Source organism: Vidua macroura, chromosome 1 (assembly GCF_024509145.1).
Source record: "Vidua macroura isolate BioBank_ID:100142 chromosome 1, ASM2450914v1, whole genome shotgun sequence".
In the NCBI taxonomy this organism is placed as follows: Eukaryota; Metazoa; Chordata; class Aves; order Passeriformes; family Viduidae; genus Vidua; species Vidua macroura.
The window spans coordinates 138,053,999-138,074,431 of NC_071571.1; the positions used below are offsets into that span (position 1 = coordinate 138,053,999).

General features: G+C 34.0%; 1 protein-coding gene across 3 annotated transcripts in view; it reads right to left on the reverse strand.

Moving 5' to 3' along the window:
* CSMD3 (CUB and Sushi multiple domains 3) overlaps positions 1–20,433 on the reverse strand; it is a 585,002-nt gene that overhangs the window by 221,501 nt on the left and 343,068 nt on the right. For all 3 annotated transcript variants that reach the window (XM_053983153.1, XM_053983147.1, XM_053983136.1), the window contains 4 exons: positions 19,581–19,768; positions 16,922–17,110; positions 7,373–7,489; positions 359–574 (listed from right to left, as the gene is read on the reverse strand). In XM_053983153.1, coding sequence (XP_053839128.1) covers positions 359–574; positions 7,373–7,489; positions 16,922–17,110; positions 19,581–19,768 — 710 coding nt within the window. The remainder of the gene's footprint in view (positions 1–358; positions 575–7,372; positions 7,490–16,921; positions 17,111–19,580; positions 19,769–20,433) is intronic.

Consider the following 20,433-nt stretch of genomic DNA (forward strand, 5'->3'; position numbering starts at 1 on the left):
ATTAAATAAAACAAAATTTTCAAGTGGCACAACAAAAACTAAATAGCTGACACTTCAGCTCATCTGGAATTTCAGTAACTGAAATTAGAATAATTCTGTTTTCTCCCCTCACTTGATAATGTGTCTTACAGTTTACTGCCATCTTATTTATCATGTAGCACAAATGTGTCCTTTACAGAGGCACAGAGGTTCACTTGCTTTGAAATTATTGTGCTTAGGAAAAAATTATATAATATAATTTTTCAGTATATATATTCATTAAAATAATTTCAATTCTTTTTTTCTTTATATAGCATACAGAAAAAAAAAACAAAACAGCAACATTTTCAGGAGCCAGATATTACAGGTATTTCCTTACCAGAGAAAGAAATATTAAATCCTTCATATGATATTGAAAAATCTGAAATAAACCGCAACTGAGCTCTAAAATTTCCATAGAGACCAGCATTGATTGGTGAAGGAAGCTCTGAGCCAGTCAGACGTGCCAATGGCTGTGTGAAACTGCCATTCTCTGTTATTAGTAAGTAATCATGATGATCCTCCAAATGAAATGTGTAGAAGGTGAATTGCACACCTGTTAGAAAAAGTAGAATTATATTTACATGTCACCCTATTAACATCCATGTAACTAAGCCAAGGTTAAAATTTATGCATCACATTATGAATCATCATTTGGAAAAATAAAATAATCCAATTTTTCTAAAAATTAGTATCTGTCATGATTTTGGAATTAAAATATCTTTGCAGTAGGTTTTGCTTTGACACCATATTTAACTTTTGCCTTTAGCTGCAAAATATGGACATCTGATTTATAGAATTTAAAGATGGATGCTTCCATTTTTGTGTAAAATCCAATGACATACTATGTATATTAAAACTACAAACAGTTAATGGCAGAATAAAAAAGGTAAGCCTTATTTCTTACAATCACCAGTATCCTTGAGTAGCACTAGTGAAAGAAAATATTATAAAATATATGATATTAAACACTAATGACACATAAGGGGAGATCTCTTAATAAGATGTGACATACGTAAACAATGCAATTTTTTAAAATAATAATCATTTATAAATTGCATGTCTAGAAAGGAAGATATCTCCTGGAATACAGTAGCAGTAAAAAGACTTAAAAGATCAAAACAGCCAATTAAATCACTTCTGCATTTTTAACTAAGGGCTAGAGCATGATCTTTTGGTAGCATGCACAGAAAAGCCAAGAAAAATAAAGAGAATCCATTAGCTAGCTTAAGTGATTATGGATACCTCTAATGTAATACTATTTTCAGTTTTATCATGTAAGTTATAAACCAATAATTCAGTCTCTTCAAATATATCTGATGATGTACTTAGGATGATCCATTCATGTGATTGCAGATTAATATAGCAGATGAATAGTAATGACCTTTGGGTACTCTCATGGCCAATAGACTTTTAATAGTAAACATAATTTAATTGAAAAGCAAAGAAATAGTTCCCCTTCCTGCAGACCCACCACTGCACCACTCGCCCTACTCCTGCCACCACCAGCCCCAAATTTCCCAAACAGGGTAATAAAATCCAAGCTAGATATACTCTGCTTGACTAAGCTATCTAAATAAAGAAATATAGTGCCCCATGAGATGTTGTAGGTTACCTTTTCTTTTCTAGACCTCAGGTGCAGCTTTAGAAGCTCTCAGTACAATTGTCTGTTATTGTTTTTTGTTTGTTTGTTTTTTATAATATTTCTGAGGTTGCCTGAATAGCATTAAACATTCATGTTAATGCAACTCAATCACCCCTAAGAAATACAGCTTGTATGAGTATCTGGAATGCAAGGAAACTTGGTTTATGAACCTGGTAAAGGACTTTTCAGTACAGGAAGCAAAGACAGGAAACAAGAGAAGTAATGAATGGTATACACACACACATAAGCTTTAATGAGCAGGATTAAGTGGAGTTACTAACAAAGACCAGAATTCTTATGTTCCTGTCTGATGGTAAATTAAATGTATTACTGTAATCTTAAAGCAGTTGCATATTAGTAATTGACGATAATGGGGGAAAAAGTTTTATCTTGGGTCTCATGAAAATTAGAAATTTACCCTGGAGTACTTGAGGGAATTTGTGAGATCAAGTAAAACTGAAGATGAGATTTTTTAACATGGTGGTTGGAGACCATAAAACTTTTGGTGAGATGTTTTGGGCCAGAGGAAGATAAGGGAAGGGATCATACCAGGTAAGAGTGAAAAATGTGTTGGAAAAGAGAGAGAGTTAAGGCTCTCTAATCCCTACACCTAACCAGTGCAACCTCTCCTCTGTTATTTTAAAACTCTACTCCTGACTAGTGTGCAAATGTCTCTTCTGTCCAGAGAGTGAGCACACGGGTGACCATTAGTGAGCATTAGTATGAACTGTCTGGGGAGCAGGATGAGATCAGGGGACAACTGGAAAAAGGGCCATTGGTCACAGCCCAGGCAGAACCTAGTAGGAGTAGAGACTGGAGTCCAGCTCCTGGGTCAGAATATGGTAGGTTGGGGGAGCACATGCATGTGTGAGTGTCACTTCTAACAGACTCCTTTTCCCCCTAGCCTGGATGGAGATATAGGATTTGGTTGCCTGTGGTGTTCATGTCTGTTTCAGTGCTGCTGGTGTTTCTGTGTGGGCCAATAAGACATTTGCCTCTATCCTTGTTAATCTGTGTGAACAGCCATACATAGTGGCATCTTTGGAATACATGCTTAGTCTTGCCATCAGCTGGACATACAGATGGGAGCAATCAGAGAAAAACATTGGATCTTGGAGATCTCTGTCTTTTACTTCCCTTTAAAGAGACTGGAGAACCATTTAGCTTTTTCAAGTAGATACCTCCTTCTTTTCTTAAAACTCCACACACATCACTCTCTGATCACACACATACTCCCTCTGAATCTAGAAAAATACATTCTTAGTAGCACTGATATAGAAATTAGTGGATGAGATTTTATTTTATGCTTATGGTAAAAATAAATAATTAAAAAAAATATTCTGACTTTTAAAAATTCTTAATTTGCTAATTACATGAACAAAGCCATTCATCTATTTTGATCATCCTATTTATTCTCCCAGCTTGTGTGAAAATAAATTGTCAAAAATCACACACAGAATTCTGGAATTGAGATTGGGTTGCATATCTTTTGAACTAATGTATATAAATTTAGCTTTGGAATTAATAAATTCTTAAATGTCTGTGTTTTTTTAAACTTAGTTAATAATGGATGTAGTGTTGATTTCACATGAAAAGAGCTCTTAAAAAAACCCATGTGATATATATACAAAATAAAACTGAATTTCAGCTCATATTTTTTGCATTGACTGCACTCCAAATTAATTTTGTCCCTTTTTATGCATGCATGTATACCAAAATAACAAAATCAGAAATGCCGAAGAAAATTTTATGGTAGTAACCCAAAATAATGAAATTCCTGCGAATCATAGTTGAGCTTCACTGAATATTGTTCAAACATCACACTCACAATTTAACTCAAGGGAATGTTTCAATCAATTTTCCCGATTGCCATGACATTTCTTAGCAAAACCCCAAGGTATATTACAGCAGTAGCTGTACAATTTGGTTTTCTTCAGAAAATATTCTAATCACATTAATAAGTGCTGTGTGACAGATTGTGTCTTCTCCAGGGAAGAATTTTAAAAGACATGTTCAGGTAGATTCCTTCTCATTCTGCCTCACATGCGCCTTTCTTTATAAGGGGAATATTTAAAATTTGAAATGAAGATAGGAAGACATCCCACTGTAAAATGTTCCTTTTCTGTGTTACAACCCAGACTGTTGGGGGATGGGTTAATTAACTGATCTCATAATAGATCTTTTAAAACATACTCCACAAATTTCATTTCTCCCTATATTTAAATTGCATTCTAGTCACAGACAAAGTGCAATAATTACTATCAATAGGGTCTTCCTTTTCTCTTCATAATAGTAATTAATAGAAATATTAACTATATTTAAGATAAATTTTTTTTAATGAAAGAAAATTATATCAAGTTGTAATTGACACTCAAGAATCATAATGCTGGTCCACAAGAACACAAATGAAAAATTAATTTTAAACAGTTTAGATACACTTGAAGAGTAAAATTAAAACCACGTATATTTATATTGCAATATTGCTATTTAAAACAGTATATACAAACACAGAAACTGTTTTTCCTAGCAATTCGACATATACAGACATAAAATATACATCATAACAAAATCTATGCATTTAATTACCTATTATTATTTAATAGCAGTATGAAGTTGTAACATAAAGATGTGTGTATTAGAAAGTACCTCCCAGCATTCTGGAGCTAGAAGTTATATACTTTTTATTGGCAGTCTGACATGAAACTATAAAACTTTGTAGAAAAAAGACCCAAATAGTCTTAAGTTAAAACCATCTCACTAGTTGGTAGCCAGTAGAAGATACTCCTTGGGTTTCTGAAGTTGAAATTATACTAGCCATGAAATAGAGCAGAAAATGAGATATACCAGAACAAAGTTTATTTCTCCCTCTCATTAAAATAACCCATTTATATGTATGGGATTAATTTTTCTAAATGGTAACTACGTAAACCTTAGTCACTCAGTCTCTCCATAGACACTTCATCTGGGGACTATATTAACCCACTGGACATTATATGATGGTTGAAGATGAATAGGTACCTTCAGAGGATAGTTCATTCCATCTGTTTTAGATACCTTTTCAGGATGCAATGACTCATATCCTAAAGACATATGCATTTTTCCATTAAATACAGAAGTGTCCTAATTGACTAGTTCACTGCGACACAGAACTTAACTGTTAGAAATTTAAATTAAGTAAGCCTGTGACTTATTATCATAAAAGGACAGCTATCTTCCTCATGCAGTACAACAGGAAGAGCTTAAAGAATTAATAGCCTTTTGCCAACAAGTACAAAGTATGAGGATTTCACACACTATTTCCTACCCAGAGCAAATACCCACTCTACAGTTTTTTTCCAGCAGCTCTTTGAGCAGCAAGTCAAATTGTGACATTGCATTCATGCTTAATGTTTTTTTCTAAATAACATTTCCATACAACAATATAAAAATTACAGAATCATAGGTCATTTAGTTTGGATAAGACCTCTAAGATCATTGAGTCCAGCCACTAATCCAACACTACCAAGTCCACCACTAAACCATGTCCTTAAATGCCACATGAACATGTTTTTGAATAGCTCCAGGGATGACACTTCCCTGGGCAGCCTGTTTCAATGACTGATAACTCCTTCCATGAAGAAATTTTCTCCTAATGTCCAATCTTTGGACATGCTCCAGCACCTTGATGTCTTTCTTGTACTGAAGTGCCCAGAACTGGACACAGGACCACTAGTGCTGAGTACAGAGATACAATCACTGCCCTGGTCCCACTGGCCACACAATTTCTAATCCAGGCCAGAATGCCTGTGGCCTTCTTAGCCACCTGGGCTCACTGCTAGATCATGTTCAGCAGCTGTCAACCAGCACCCTCAGGTCTTTCTCCACTGAGCAGCTTTCCAGCTACTTTGCCCCAAGACTGTAACATTGCACGATATTGAATCAAACAAGAATGTGAGTCTATAAATATGTGTGTATGTATGTATCAGTGTATATGTGCTTATAAATATCCATATTTGTACTATTATTTCTTCCCCTGTATATTTTATTTCTGCAAATTTATTTTCTCAGGAGTCTCATTATATATGATGGATTTTCTCAACAGTTTCATGTAAAATATTATAACATCAAGAATTTCAGCTTTTATTTATCCAAACTTTTAAGTACTTCTCTAGAGGAAGTTTTAAGAAAAAGATAAATCACAAAAAAGATGCTTCATTTTCTAAAAAGTAAAAGAAAATTTAAAAAATCCCAGAACTTCACAAAACTTCTCAAGTTCTTTTCTTCATAATCCTATTTTTAATTTAAGAGAAATGAAAGTGTTAATAAAATGTCTTTCAAGAATCCTGAAAAAATGTAGCTTAATCTGACCTCATTTTACTGTAGAATCCACATAATTTTCTGTCATTTATTACTCCATGAAGCTAAACCATTATCCATCTCTGCTACTTGCCTTCAATTCTCAGATTATAAAGCTTGTGCTGTTATCCAATGACTTCTCAGACAGAGTGCAAGAAAAATTACTACAGGTCTAACAGTTTCTTTACACTTTTTAAATTAGTCTTTTTTGCTTATCCAGAAGAACAAAGGATACACAGTCCCTTATATTCCCACAACTCTAAAAGCCATGTATCATACCTAGAGGTAACAAAGGCGAATGTAGCATGTGATGTAGCATCAGTAGGTTCAGGAGGCTTTTTCACTGTGGATATTTAGAATCAAATTACACTGACGCAAAGGCATCACTTGGTAATAAGAGAGACTATGGAAGAGTTGGAGCAATAATTTTGAGAGACACTCTTTACAACTTTAATGCTTTAAGGAGTTTTAAATGGGAAAACCAGTCAGAGTGATTTAACGTCTAGATGAGAAACTATCACATTGCTTGTACAAAATAGAGTAAGGGGATCACAGATCAGCACAATTCCCTGTATCTGAAGTGTTATTTTTATGTTATCAGTAACTCTTTCTTAGAGGAATACATCATCAGCATACTTTGTCACATTTTTCATGCCCTAACAGAGAACATTGATGAAATTCAGAACTGAACTTGCCTTCCTTTTTCTCCCTTTAATTTCTTTTTCTGTATTCTTTCCAGTGACACAATATAATTGTCTTTTTTGTGTTCTTACCAGCTTACTCTCTTTGTATTCAATTTCTGTTATGACATCTCTGTCTCCTTCCCTTAACATTGTGTTATGCCTCTCTAGCTCTTTCCACCCATAGTACGAGTCACTCTCATATTTAATATAAAATACCAACAAAAACCTAAAAGTATGATCCTGCTCATCTAGTACCAAAACCTTTATTTGAAAGCAACTAGGACACAATATTTCTAGGGAACTTTGCTACCTGGAAATACCAGCTTCCATTTGTGTCCTAAGCATTATTTAACCTCTCAGAGAAGAGTTAAAATCAGCTTTACATCTTTTTCCTGAAATCTAACTTCAAGAAATAACCACCTCTTCCTTAAAAGCCTTTTGTCCTTCAGCTTCTGTGATCAGCCATTATATAATTGTTTCTCACTGACTTTTCATTCTGTGGGAAGTATAAGGGCCTAGTTCACTTCTGGGATTCTAGGAATTACTACAAGAAAATTAACAAACCTAAAAATCAGCAATGCAAATCCAAGTGCTTTGGTACTAACCTAGGTCTCCTAAAGAAGAGAATACTGGGCTTATATATTAAAAAAAAAAAAAAAAAAAAAAGGAAAAAGAGAGAGGATTTATTTACCTTTTCCATGGGTAACATCCACAGTCCATGTACAATTCAGTGAATTTGGATATAAATCAGGATAACCTGGGGATAAAATCGTTCCACTAGGTCCTCTAACATCTCCACCACATAAAGCTAGAAACAAAGAAAATAATAACAATAACAATAATAATAATATAAATAATAGAAAACATACAGATAAGAGAAAATGTGAAAAAATAAACCTAAAAATTTCTGCCTTTAAAATTACTTAAAGGTAGTTATTCAAATGATGTAGCAATTTCAGATATGACTACAGGCCGTTTTCATACAAAAAAGAAATGCAATACATTATTAATTAATTTGTGTTTAATATGCACAAGAAAATAAAAATCAAGCTTCATTAACTGTTTTTTTAGGTTTCTGGAGCCTCTGTGAAAACTGTTAAGTTCAGCAGAGAGATGAAGGCAGATGATAGAGAGCTAAACAATATCACTTAAACAGAGCCAAGGCTGGAGAGTCAAAATGGTGGATCTTGGCTATTGAAGAATTATTTACTTAAAATATTTTTGCAAGGAAGGTTTGTGCAAGGAAGGTTGACATGGTTTCATGAATAATATTATTATTATTAGTTATGTGTTTATATCTATGATAGTGCTAATGACAGATTCCAGCATAAGAATAAGCATTTCTATAGTTTCATTAGCAACTTTATAAAAGTAATTGGTAATTGAGAAATACAAAAATTAAATTACAGCTTGAATTAATGCAAAATACAAAAATTTAGTCATTACAACACTGGCAAAAATGTACAGCTCAATGATTTTCTGTTCCAGGGTTTTTGAAATACAACATTAATCAAGTAATTTTTAGCAAGGAAGAGTCTTGCGTTTTAGAATTATCATATATCAATAACAGTTATTAAAATTCAGTACCAAGTTATTACATCAGAGTTCTCTGAATATAGATTATCTCAGAAGAGCATACATTATAAAACAAATGAGTAGTTCTATTTTATTTTTCCTCAAGGTTAAAAGCATCTATTCCTTTTATTTTCCTTAGCCTCATTATATGCATTACCAAAATTATTTCGCAGAAATATTTTAGAACAAAAAACAGTGAACTATTTTCACCAGTTACAGGTCAAATAATCTAGACCATTCCAGTAGCTGATTGCAGCTCTCCATAAGAGCAGCCCTTCCAAAGTAATAAACACAAATTCTTCTCTTATTTTTAGGAGATGTTAAAGGTCTTCAAAGGCACTTTTGGAGAGATGTAAATGGCAGCTATTTGTCTGTAACTCCAGTTGATACAAATATCAAACCCTCTTCTTGTTCTATAAGCGGTCACTCAACTATTTCTTGCTCATGTCTGTGCTTCCCACCCCGCTGCCACAGCAATGAGGGTGAGAGAAGGTCAGAGGAGCAATGCCTATAAAAGGTTGGAGGAGCAATGCCTATAAAAGGTTGGAGGAGCAATGCCTATTTCTAAGAGATGCTGTCCCACCTGCCTTACCTGGTTTAACCGGCTCCTACCCCTCCTGTAACATCAGTAGCAATTCCTCATGCAGCACTCAACAGCATGACTTGTAAAGGGGGGAGAGGTTTGGCCTTTCAGTACGTGCTAGTAATTTGCTGCATCATGCTTTTTCTTCTGCTATATCTTGATATTTATGCTGTTTGTGGCATTTTCTGCTACACTTTGATGGACTAAATGGTTGAAGTTATACTCATGCCTTTGTTGTTAATGTTATATATTTGAGAATGAATATATGGACATGTCACAATTTTCTGCTTGTAAATGTAAATTCATAACTGATTTGAGGACACGACAGGGAATCAGAATGTACCTTCAATCTCACCCTGTACTTAAGCAGACATTTGTGTCAATGAAATACATGCATTTTCCAGACATTTCAGTAGCACTGTGGAATGTTTTCATAAAGATCAATTATTTTTCATAATGCAGTTATGGCACTGCATATCATCATGTGTTCAGGGCACTAAAAGAAGTATACATTTAATAAGACTTTTTTTATAAATCAGAAATGGAATTTTATCCTCTATAGTAGGATGAAGACTGCCCTGTCTTGCCTAGCTAAAATTTGTTTGGTCATTCTAGCTATATTTCTGTTTTGAACATGCTTACTTGTCTGGATAGCCTCATGATTGCTTTGTATGTGCTATTTCTCCTGCCAACTTTCTAGCCTTTGTTGGCCTAATTGTAAGATGGAAATTTGCAAATCCAGTACCACAGGCTGAAATAAGACATTCTAGGACTACATTTGCCCAATCTCTCCACTGTTGCCACAGGCAAATAACCTCCTTCCATATTAATTTCCCTCCTCACTTCTCTGATGAAGAGACAGTGAAGGCAAATAATGGCACCTTATCATCTGATCTTGCTATATTTACACATTAGCAAAATACAGCCAAGGCTGTGACAGCATATTATTGGAGCTCCTGATGGTAACTATCTACTTCATCCATTTAATAAAAAATACAGTCAGTTTTTATAATCATAGGCTATAGACCAAATAATATATTTTACAGGGGGTGTTTGGAAAACATTTCAGGAATGCAAATAGTGACAAAACATCTATGGCATGTCATCAGGCCTTCAGTGTAACTCTATGAAGGCTAGCAGATGGCAGAAAAAGGCATCAAGGGAGCAGCTTTTTAGAAAATAAAGCCAAGCTGACAAATCTGAAATAGTGGATGTGCAACTGGCCCTGATAAGATGGCTAACAGCCCAAGCATGTAATATCACTACTAGTATCTGACTGTTTTTCAGAGTGCAAAGGAAAACAGGAGCACATAAAAATAAGAACAGCAAAGGATAAACACACGTATTTCCAAGTTCTACCTTTCTTTCACTTTATCTGATTATACCAAGATGGAAGCTAGGAAAGAGTAAAAGTAGAAAGAATACTTAAGGAAATAACTGAAGCACTACTTTTGATTTCTAATGTGAAAAATGGAACATTATATTAACACACTAATTAATTTTTTTATGCAGTCAGAGAAGTTGAATCAAGACATGCCTGCATTACTGTTTTCCAAATAGTGAGAATCAAAATAAAAAGAAAATTTTAAAAACACAAAACAACAACAACAATAAGAATAAAAGAACAAAAAGTAAAGAGAACAAAATATAAAAGTGACTGTATGAAATACAGATAGGTATCTGGAAGTATACACTGTGGTGATCAGAAATGATGTAACAATTTAAGAAGCAAGTTTTGGATAACTATGAATGAGGATTCCAATTCAATAGTGGAGCATGGTTCAGATGTTCCACTGAAATAAATTATTACAATATTGGGTTGATTACTTACACTCTGTTTTGTTGCAACTGCATTAATTTTGCTCAGTAACATGATCAATCGCAAAAAAAAAAAAAAAAACAGTGACAACAAGCAAGCCTAGATTAGAAAATGTTCCAATATATGTTTTGAAAATAATTTTTGGCCCAAATAATTTCAGAGTCTTTAGTCAGACTACTCATGTCTCAGTGGGAGATATGCAGGCCATGCTTCATCCCAAAAATACATTAAAAACTGTAATAAAAACACTTGACTTCTGTCATTCATAGCAAAGTTCCATTTCAGACCGTATTTCATGCTACTAAAAAACTGTTATAGGAAATCAATCTTACAATACTAGGAATAGCCTTATAATTTTCAGCCTAAATTTATTCATAGTCTATTTTTACTCATTTGATCTTCTGCTAAACTGTCATTATGTTGTATTCCCTCTTGGGGTCTCACTTGGGAAGGCTAGCAAGCTGCGTAAGAATCTATAATTTTGGATCAGTAATGAGACAGGGTTTTTTTATAATCTACTTCAATAAGATATGTTTTCTATCTCTACGACCCTGCATCAACAATTGTAAACACTTAGCTGTCTTGTCACAGCAGCTATGCTACAGAAACATATTTCTAAGACACTTCACATTAGATAATGACATGTTTTTTGTATTTGTTTGTTTGTGTTTTCCATTTTATTCTCACATGCCCTCTGTTCTGGTTTAAGCATGTTTATATTTTACTGTAGGAGTCAGTTTGTATTTTCTCTTCCTGCACAGGATCACCCTCTATGGCTAGCTCAACAGTTATTTACAGAAAACTCTCTTAATTTTTGCTTTTTATAACCATCAGGAAAATTCAGCAGCCACCAATTATCTTTGCTGTCACCTGAGATCTACAAATATAATTTACTATCTATTTAAAACTAGTTTGTTTTGATGTGATACAAGTCAGTCTCAGAGTTATGAAGAGACTAGTGATATGAAATGTCTAGTAATCTGGATATGAGAGGAAGGGGGTCTCTGTAGAAAATGAAATATTATAGTTTATGATTGAAATATTATAGTTTATGATTTAAACATTTTCATGAAGGACTTTTAAAACTATATTACAAAAGCTGCAGAGAAGATCACCATACCCTGAATGGGGCTCTGAGAGTCCCTACACCATTCACTGATGAAGACAAGTTGAAGTAACAACTCAGGGTTGGCTGGGGACATTCACAAAGCACAAGCCTGGTACCTTCAGGGTGGAGACCACAGCCCCAGGGCCATCAGCTGCCGGGCTCTCACAGACCCTCACAGCAAAGGGTGGGGGAGAGGCTTTGGGTGTGTGTTAGAAAGGACTCTGGTCAGAGGCAGCGAGCACCCACCCTCCGCTGTGCAGAGGAGCTCAGCTGAGGGGCCCTTCACCCCTTCACCCGGGGAAAAGCTTATCCACAGCAGAGGGGATGACACAGCCCATCAAAGGGCCCCCAAAGGGGTCCCCAGATCCTGCAGCAGAGTGCCAGAGGTGATGCAACAGACCCTCAGTGTTGCAAGGGACAGTGTCAAACTGGCCCCCTGCAAGGGAGGCACAGGGCATTCCCACCTGCCCAAAGAGTAGATTAGCCCACAGAATTCTGCACTCTTCAGCTTGGTGTGCAGCAGTGTGTGTGGCTCCTTCCTTCCTTCCTTCCTTCCTTCCTTCCTTCCTTCCTTCCTTCCTTCCTTCCTTCCTTCCTTCCTTCCTTCCTTCCTTCCTTCCTTCCTTCCTTCCTTCCTTCCTTCCTTCCTTCCTTCCTTCCTTCCTTCCTTCCTTCCTTCCTTCCTTCCTTCCTTCCTTCCTTCCTTCCTTCCTTCCTTCCTTCCTTCCTTCCTTCCTTCCTTCCTTCCTTCCTTCCTTCCTTCCTTCCTTCCTTCCTTCCTTCCTTCCTTCCTTCCTTCCTTCCTTCCTTCCTTCCTTCCTTCCTTCCTTCCTTCCTGCCTTCCTGCCTTCCTGCCTTCCTGCCTTCCTGCCTTCCTGCCTTCCTGCCTTCCTTCCTGCCTTCCTTCCTGCCTTCCTTCCTGCCTTCCTTCCTTCCTGCCTTCCTGCCTTCCTGCCTTCCTTCCTGCCTTCCTTCCTGCCTTCCTGCCTTCCTGCCTTCCTGCCTGCCTTCCTGCCTGCCTTCCTTCCTGCCTGCCTTCCTTCCTGCCTGCCTTCCTTCCTGCCTTCCGTCTTGCCTGCCTTCCGTCCTGCCTGCCTGCCTGCCTTCTGAACTGCCTTCCTTCTGAACTGCCTTCTGAACTGCCTTCCTTCTGAACTGCCTTCCTTCCTCTCCCTTTCCCTTTGCCTCTTTTGCTATTAAATAAAACACATCAATTTTTTGGCACCAGCCTCTAACCTCATTTGATTTTAATCTAATTTTTGGTTATATTTTGAACCTTCAAAGTTCTTTCCTGTTTATACACAGAGACTTCACTTTCTTTGGTTGTCTGGGTTTAAATTGGATCATAACAGTCCCCATATCCCAAAAGAACAGAAAATATGATGAAAATGTGTTAGATATTTAGTAAATCAAGAGAAAATAATACATATAGATTGATAGATACAGATATATATAAATGCATTTTTTGACATATTTCAACATAGAGTGTTCACTAGAAATTCCCCTAATAAAAAAAAAAAACAAACAAAGTGTTTTACTTTTTTAGCCTGATTGACCATGGTGATATCTGTGAAATTAGCATTTTTCACATTTTCAAATGGTATCACCTATTATTTTCTTATGTAACGATTTTTCAAGATACTAGCCATAGATCACCACCTGCAACAATAATATAAAATGATGTATCTCAATTTTCTCAGGAAAGATAAAATACTCTTAAGAAGAAGAAAAGCTTTCAGAAAAAAAATCCAACTTTTTTTCAGAAGTTCAATTTGTTGTAAGTACACATAATTGAAAACTATTTGGTTTTCAGAAGTAATGGGAAGAGAAAACACACAATTATAATTGATTGGTAATAACAATTAGCTTTAGATTTGAAGCATCATCAAAGAAGACTATTAACATATACTAGTTTAGAAAGGACTGCAGAGAAAAAAAGAAAAATCTATTTATATGGAAATATGTTTGTCTATATATAAGTCTAAATATGTGTGCGCAAACACACAGAGGCCTCATTACATTAATTTGTTTAATTGACTCTAACTTCCAACTAAGAATGTAATTCTGAGATGATTTTCATTTATTGTGCAATTGGAAAATAAAAGTGGCATAACAAATAGACTTTAAAATTATTGAAACAGTGAATTAGAGTTTGAATCTTATATACTGTGCTTCACAGACCAAGTAACTTCAGCATTTTTCTTTCCTAATTATAGAAAATGTAATGTATCTTAAAATGGGATGTCATTCAGTAGGGGTAAATAAATAAGTATATGGACATCAAATTAACATACACAGCTTCAAGAAATAAACCTTGGACTTGAGTTACATTACACAAGAGATTAATTTAATATAAACTAGTGTAGCCTAGATTACTCACAATATAAACTTGCATTTTGACCTTCTCATTTAAATCTACATAGACCAGACATGCTCTCTATTTCCAATTCTGGCCTCTACTTCACTGAATATTTGAAGCAGTTTTTTTAACAGCTGTATTTTAATGGAATTGTCATTTTTATTTCAGAGATGTCAGCAGAAAGGACATAACACCTCTGCATTATTCCCTGAATACGTTCCTCATGTACAGTATAAGTCATATTTGTGAATTCATTTGGACATCTAGGAGTTTCCAATATAAACATTAATGGCTTTTTATCTTGCTTGAATTATTTTCATTCTATTTATTAATTTTCTTAATTAAATTAAGATCAGGGGAATGACAATATTTATTTTTAATTCAAATAATGAATAAGAATTATCTATTAGCATTCAGTTTAATGTTATGATGAAGGGAATAAAGAGCACTTTACACTCTTAAGTAGATATCTAACTTTTACATTCATTTTCCTGTAATTTTTGATGGGATTACTACAGTAATTCATATAATGGGTAGAATAGGGTTCCTCACATATGTTCAAAGCTTAAAAGCAAAATTCTTTTTTAGTATTCATATAGAAAGGACATTTTAATATATAATTTGGTCTTTTTAGTTAAGCACTGGGTGGTGATTACAGTTAAGAAATTCAAGGCTTTCCAGATACACAAGTAAAGAGTGAATCATATGTAGTTAGTAGATGGGAATGATACAGATACAATACAAGCAGTGTTTTCTCAGCAAAGCTCGTAGCCATCCATTTTAGCTCTTTTTTCGTGATGTTTATCTGTGCAACATCAATCACATCATGAAAAATTTAGTTTGCACTCTTTCAGAGACTAGAATTTCAGTCAACACCATGCTCTACTTTGAAGAGGAACTTGCTTTAAGAAGTCTAAAATTTTTCCTTTTATAGTCACTTCTCCAAACCACACCCACTCATGAGTTGCCATGACCTAATCTGCACAATTACCATGGTCTGTCTCCACATCACTAGACGATGTAATTATAAAAAAAGAGATGCACTAATCAAAAAGAACAACCAAAAAAGAACTTGGCTCTTCAGAAACCATCAGAGTAACATTCTGAATGCACAGTAATAGTGACTGATGTGTTTATTAGTGGTATGATTAATACAAACCCATACTTGTAATTTATGCAAAGAACAGTCCATTTAGCAAATGCCTATTTTTGCCTGGGGTGCAAGGACTCTGGATTGTTTTAAAAAACATTCCACCAGAGAAGAAATTCAGCAATGAAATTAAAATTACATCAACCATAAACTGATTACATTTAGTAGAATAAATGTGCTCAATCCTACCTTTACAACATATTTATTGAATGGAAAATCACCATTTAGCAATGTGCTCTGGAGAAAAAATATCTCATTTACCTAATGAATTGCATACTAGTTCAGCATCTTTAGGAAGAAATTTATCACAATATGTAAGTTTATTTCACAACAGAGCACAGTATTCATAGGGAGTATGCTTATTTGTTTGTTTTACATGGTTAGCAACTAGTGCCTATCACCATTAGAAAACATATCCTAGTTTTGTGGCCTATTCAACAAAATATTGTCCCCTTGACTGCAAATTGTGGGAGTCCTTCTTCATTGCAAGAACCTGACTGAGATGTAGAATCTTTTAGAAAATGGGTGTGGAGAACTACAGAGGGCCGTTTTCAGCAAAGTGATTATTCACATCCCTTTCTACTACCACAGATTTTGAGTATTATCATATACTGACACCTTCCTGAATATAAAATCTGAAAGCATTTCCGAACTGAAAAATCTGAAGGCCAAAGAAGTCCCTACCATTTTCTAAAGAAAGTAATGCAGTGGGAATGAATAGTCTTCCATATGGCAAATCACACATGATTCAATGAGCTTCTTCATCAGTCTTCATTCAGATCTTTCTTTCAAAATTAGTGTCCTGAGACACTAAGAATCATATTAGAAAAAATACAGTATCATGTACATTCTCTAGCTCATAAAAGCTCAGGAGACTTTCTTTGGTTAAATACTAACTTAGAATTAGATGGTTATATTATTCCTGAAAGCATTTTTAATATCAAAAACATGCACCATGCTGCAAGGATGGAAACTGTTTTAAGAAGTACATATCTCAAACAATGTAACTGAATGAACATTACAATCTACTTTCTTAATAGTGCATATAATTGATATTACTCCAACTGGGAAAACATTAAAATGAACAATTCAGATTACAAGAGATGACTGAAAATATTAGATAATTTTTCAGATGTAATGATATGGTGGAGACCACTTTTGCTCTGAATAATGTAGTCCTAATAAATTTCCACAATGATTGAAGGGTGTGAAGTTCTGTTAACAAGCTATAAACAGAGTGATCATCATGAAAAAATGAAGTTTTGAGTCAGGTGCAAATAAACTTAATTTCATGGTTTTTATGTCAGCAATCTGTGTCCATAGATGGATACCCAAACACAAATATCTTCAAGTTGTAATAAGTGTTTTATAACTAGATATACACAAAGTTTGCAATCAGTTAGTTCGCTGTTACATAAATTCAGATAGACACACTTTCAGTAACCTGCAGGATTAAATAACTCTATATTCTCTGTTTCATATGTCTCATCACAGAGATATATGGCACTTATTTCCTGTAACTATTCTTTTTCTTTCCTAAAAATATAGGTTTTACAGGCTCTGGCATTTAACTCATTTTGACTAATAATAGTTTGACAAAACTTGTATATCTTAAAGTACTCTGTATTAAATCTCTTCATCCTTACCATCACAAGTTGGGAGTGGGTGACTCCACCAGTGATTTTTTTCACATAGTAAAGGCTCCTCATGACTGAGCCTATAACCTGGATCACAACTAAATGAGACGGTGGAACCTATAGAAAAGTCATGTCCATAACGACGTCCATGCACTGGTATGCCAGGATCCAAGCAAGAGTAAGTATTAACAGTTACACCTAGATTAAAAAAAAAAAAATTAAAAAAAAAAACCAAGAAAATAAAAGAATTAAACAAAGGACCTATTGATTTTTTTTTTTAATTAATTTAAGTAATTGGTTGTGATGGTTGTGAGGTGAAGGCTTCATAATCTCACATTTACAGTGAATTATCTTTCCACTATTCTTCTCTGTGTTACCATTAAAAGACAATACGGACCACAGTTTGAATCCTGCCATTGTTGCAGAGAAAAATATCCCATAATTTACAGGACATTTAGTTTGATCCTGTCTTAGTGACATAAATTATTTTGTACCTGATGCTGATATTAAAAAGCTTTGATGATCACTTAAAATTCTGATTTTCAGCCTTTATTTTTTCCTGATCAAAAATTGCTAGCATAGCTGAAATTGTTTACATTTCTTCTGATATTTATATATTTTAAATATTTAAATATTTAAAATATTTACATAGATCAATTATTTACATAATTCATACTCATGCCTAGTGTTATTTGATATATGAGACATTGAGAAGATAAAGAATAGCAGAAAAGAATAAAGAGAAGTTGACTTGATAAAGGGATTTCAATGTGTGTTAAAAAATTAAACCTTTTAGATTATTTCCCAATGAGATGTTCATTTATAAAGCTCATATAAAGAAGTTCACTATAAATTAATAATGAAAAACCCCCAACCCTCTGCAGATAATACTAAAGTTAGTAAATTACTGGAAGTATTCAGTGCAAGATTTTAATGGGTGTTATTCCTTTTATTCCTACACAGAAGTCATAAAAAATCCTTCATTACAAGAAAATCATTTGTGGAAATATATAATTAGCATAAAAGTTATGAATATATAAAAGATCTTAGTTTTCAACACACTATTTGTAGGGAGAAGAAATGATGAATAGGAGACCACTGATCGTTATTATTTGTGTTCCCAATAAGGAAAACAGAATTGGATTTTACTGGATAATGCAAGATGAGAAACCAGTAAGAATTAAATAAAAATAAAATGAATACTAGACTTCTGTGTATAAACAGGAGCTATTAAACAGAAAATACTGAAAATTGTTTAGGTACAAGTGATAAGAATATATATTTTCCATGCTCTCTGATAGTATAAATTTAGCTTTTTTTCTCCACTAGTGTAGAGAACTGTGGGGTGTGGATCAGTTTCACAAAAAATAGGATTTTATAATGAAATTCAAGAATTTATTTATAAAGGATTTATTTATTTATTCAGGTTTCCTTTCCAACTTTATTTAATTGAAACTGTTTATTATTTGTAATAAGTGCATATTTTTTTTTTTTGCTCTTCACATTCCCATAGTATAACTTCTACTATTTATTATTCAGTCTTTCTATGAATTTAGTGTCCTGGTTGGCAGTCTTAATCTAGTTCTCCTGATGTGTTAGGAGAGCCTTCCTTCAAACTTCAGAATGGATGAAAACCTAACAAAATCATAACTCTTCATAATGTAGAAGATTATACAAAACAGACCTTTGTGGGTGAATGCTAGGACAGGCAATAATTTTGGTATAATAAGAGACTTTTTTTTTTTAATAAACAGCTTGAATTTAACATTTGTTGGAGTTCAAATCAATCCAAATTTTATCTGGCAATATCTCCCCTATGCATATTATTTTTAGTATCCTTATAATGGATGGAAATAATGAAAATTGCAAAAAATAATGTCGAAAATTGCAAAAAATAATGTCAAAAATTAAGAACATCTGGAAAATTTTGGTGGTAATTCCAACAAGTAGAAGTACAAGCAACATGCCAATGACCTTTACTAAGCAAATATGATAATGATTATAGCAAAAATATTATTTATCATATGAGTAGAAATTATTACAACAGAAGTTATATTTAGAAAGACATCATGTAAATTGAATTATAGTATTTCAACACAGAATTTTAATAATTCATGAAGTATGAAATCTTACAGATACTTTCTGCAACATAGTTTATATGACTATAATAAAGACAAAAGAGTATTTCTATGTCAGAAAAAAAATCATATAGCAGGTTTTTAGAATCCTAAAGATCCCACATCAACCAATTCCATTTCTTGATTTTCAGGTCATTATGTAAACTGCACTTTCCCGTATCTTCAGTTAGGGCTGCAGAACCAGAACACTAATTCAGTTTTATTCTTAGATTTTCATGATCTTCCTGATCTCATGCCATTTTACACTCACAAAAATGCATTGTATAAAATATAATATTAAGACATAAAAGCAGCCTCCAGATGAAAGGCATTTGCTTCTCATTCTCATCTTTTGATTTTAAAAGCAGAGCAGTACATCAATGACATTAAATATATATAAAATTAGTAGTCATCTCTTTTGCAGTTTAACATTTCTGAATCTTTCTCAGATTGGGAAATAACAGGAATTTAGCCAAGATGAAATCTGTATTTGAATAGGGTAAGCATTGAGGGGGAGGGGAGATCAAATAATACAACACAGAAGTACTTACTTTCATAGTGAATTTTGAATCCATTGTTAGAACGACTGTTATCAGTTGTAAAGAGAAGATACATGAAATTGCTACTGCTAAAGAGAAACTGTGGGACCTGTGTACCATTGTAAGAACCCAGAAGTGGAGATAATAAGTTTGGTCCATCATGAATTTCCAAAACATCATAATTGAGTTCCGTCTGAAATCTGGAATTGTGAAAACACACGGAGGCACAAATTTAAAAGACAGTTAAAACAAATTCAATAAACCCATATTTTTTAAACTATGCAACTTTCCTGAAAATATTTTTTCTCCACATATCTATTTTTCAATACCATTGCAATAATATTAATTATCCTATATAATTTATACAATAATAAAATTTCAATTTAGTTGCTTAGAAAGATGAGACTTATATGGAGGGCATGTTGATGCAATTGGCAAAAATATCAAGGTACTTTGTATCATCAATGGCTCATACTCTTGAGTTCCTACCTTAAAATCATCTATAAGCAGGGATAGAATTATTTGACTCTGACTCCAGTGGCTTTCTGCCAGCTGAGACTCAGTCCAAAGTAGTGACAGAAGTTATGTGAAGAAAAACCCTTTCTAGAAAAATCCTTTTTAGAAAGCACTAGAAAACAAAATGCCTGTTTAAATACAATATGTGTGCTCTCCCTAGCAAGGAAAAGCTGAGTGTGATAGTGCTGCTAAATATCGCTTTGTCTGTCTTGTTTTAGATGGTATCAGCAATCCCAAACACCTGTTTGGTATTTTGACAGTGGTTTATCTCTTTCTTACTATGACAGACTTTAGATCAATCATAATGCTTTATAATGGACTCTGATGGATTACTGAAAAACCTTTCCAG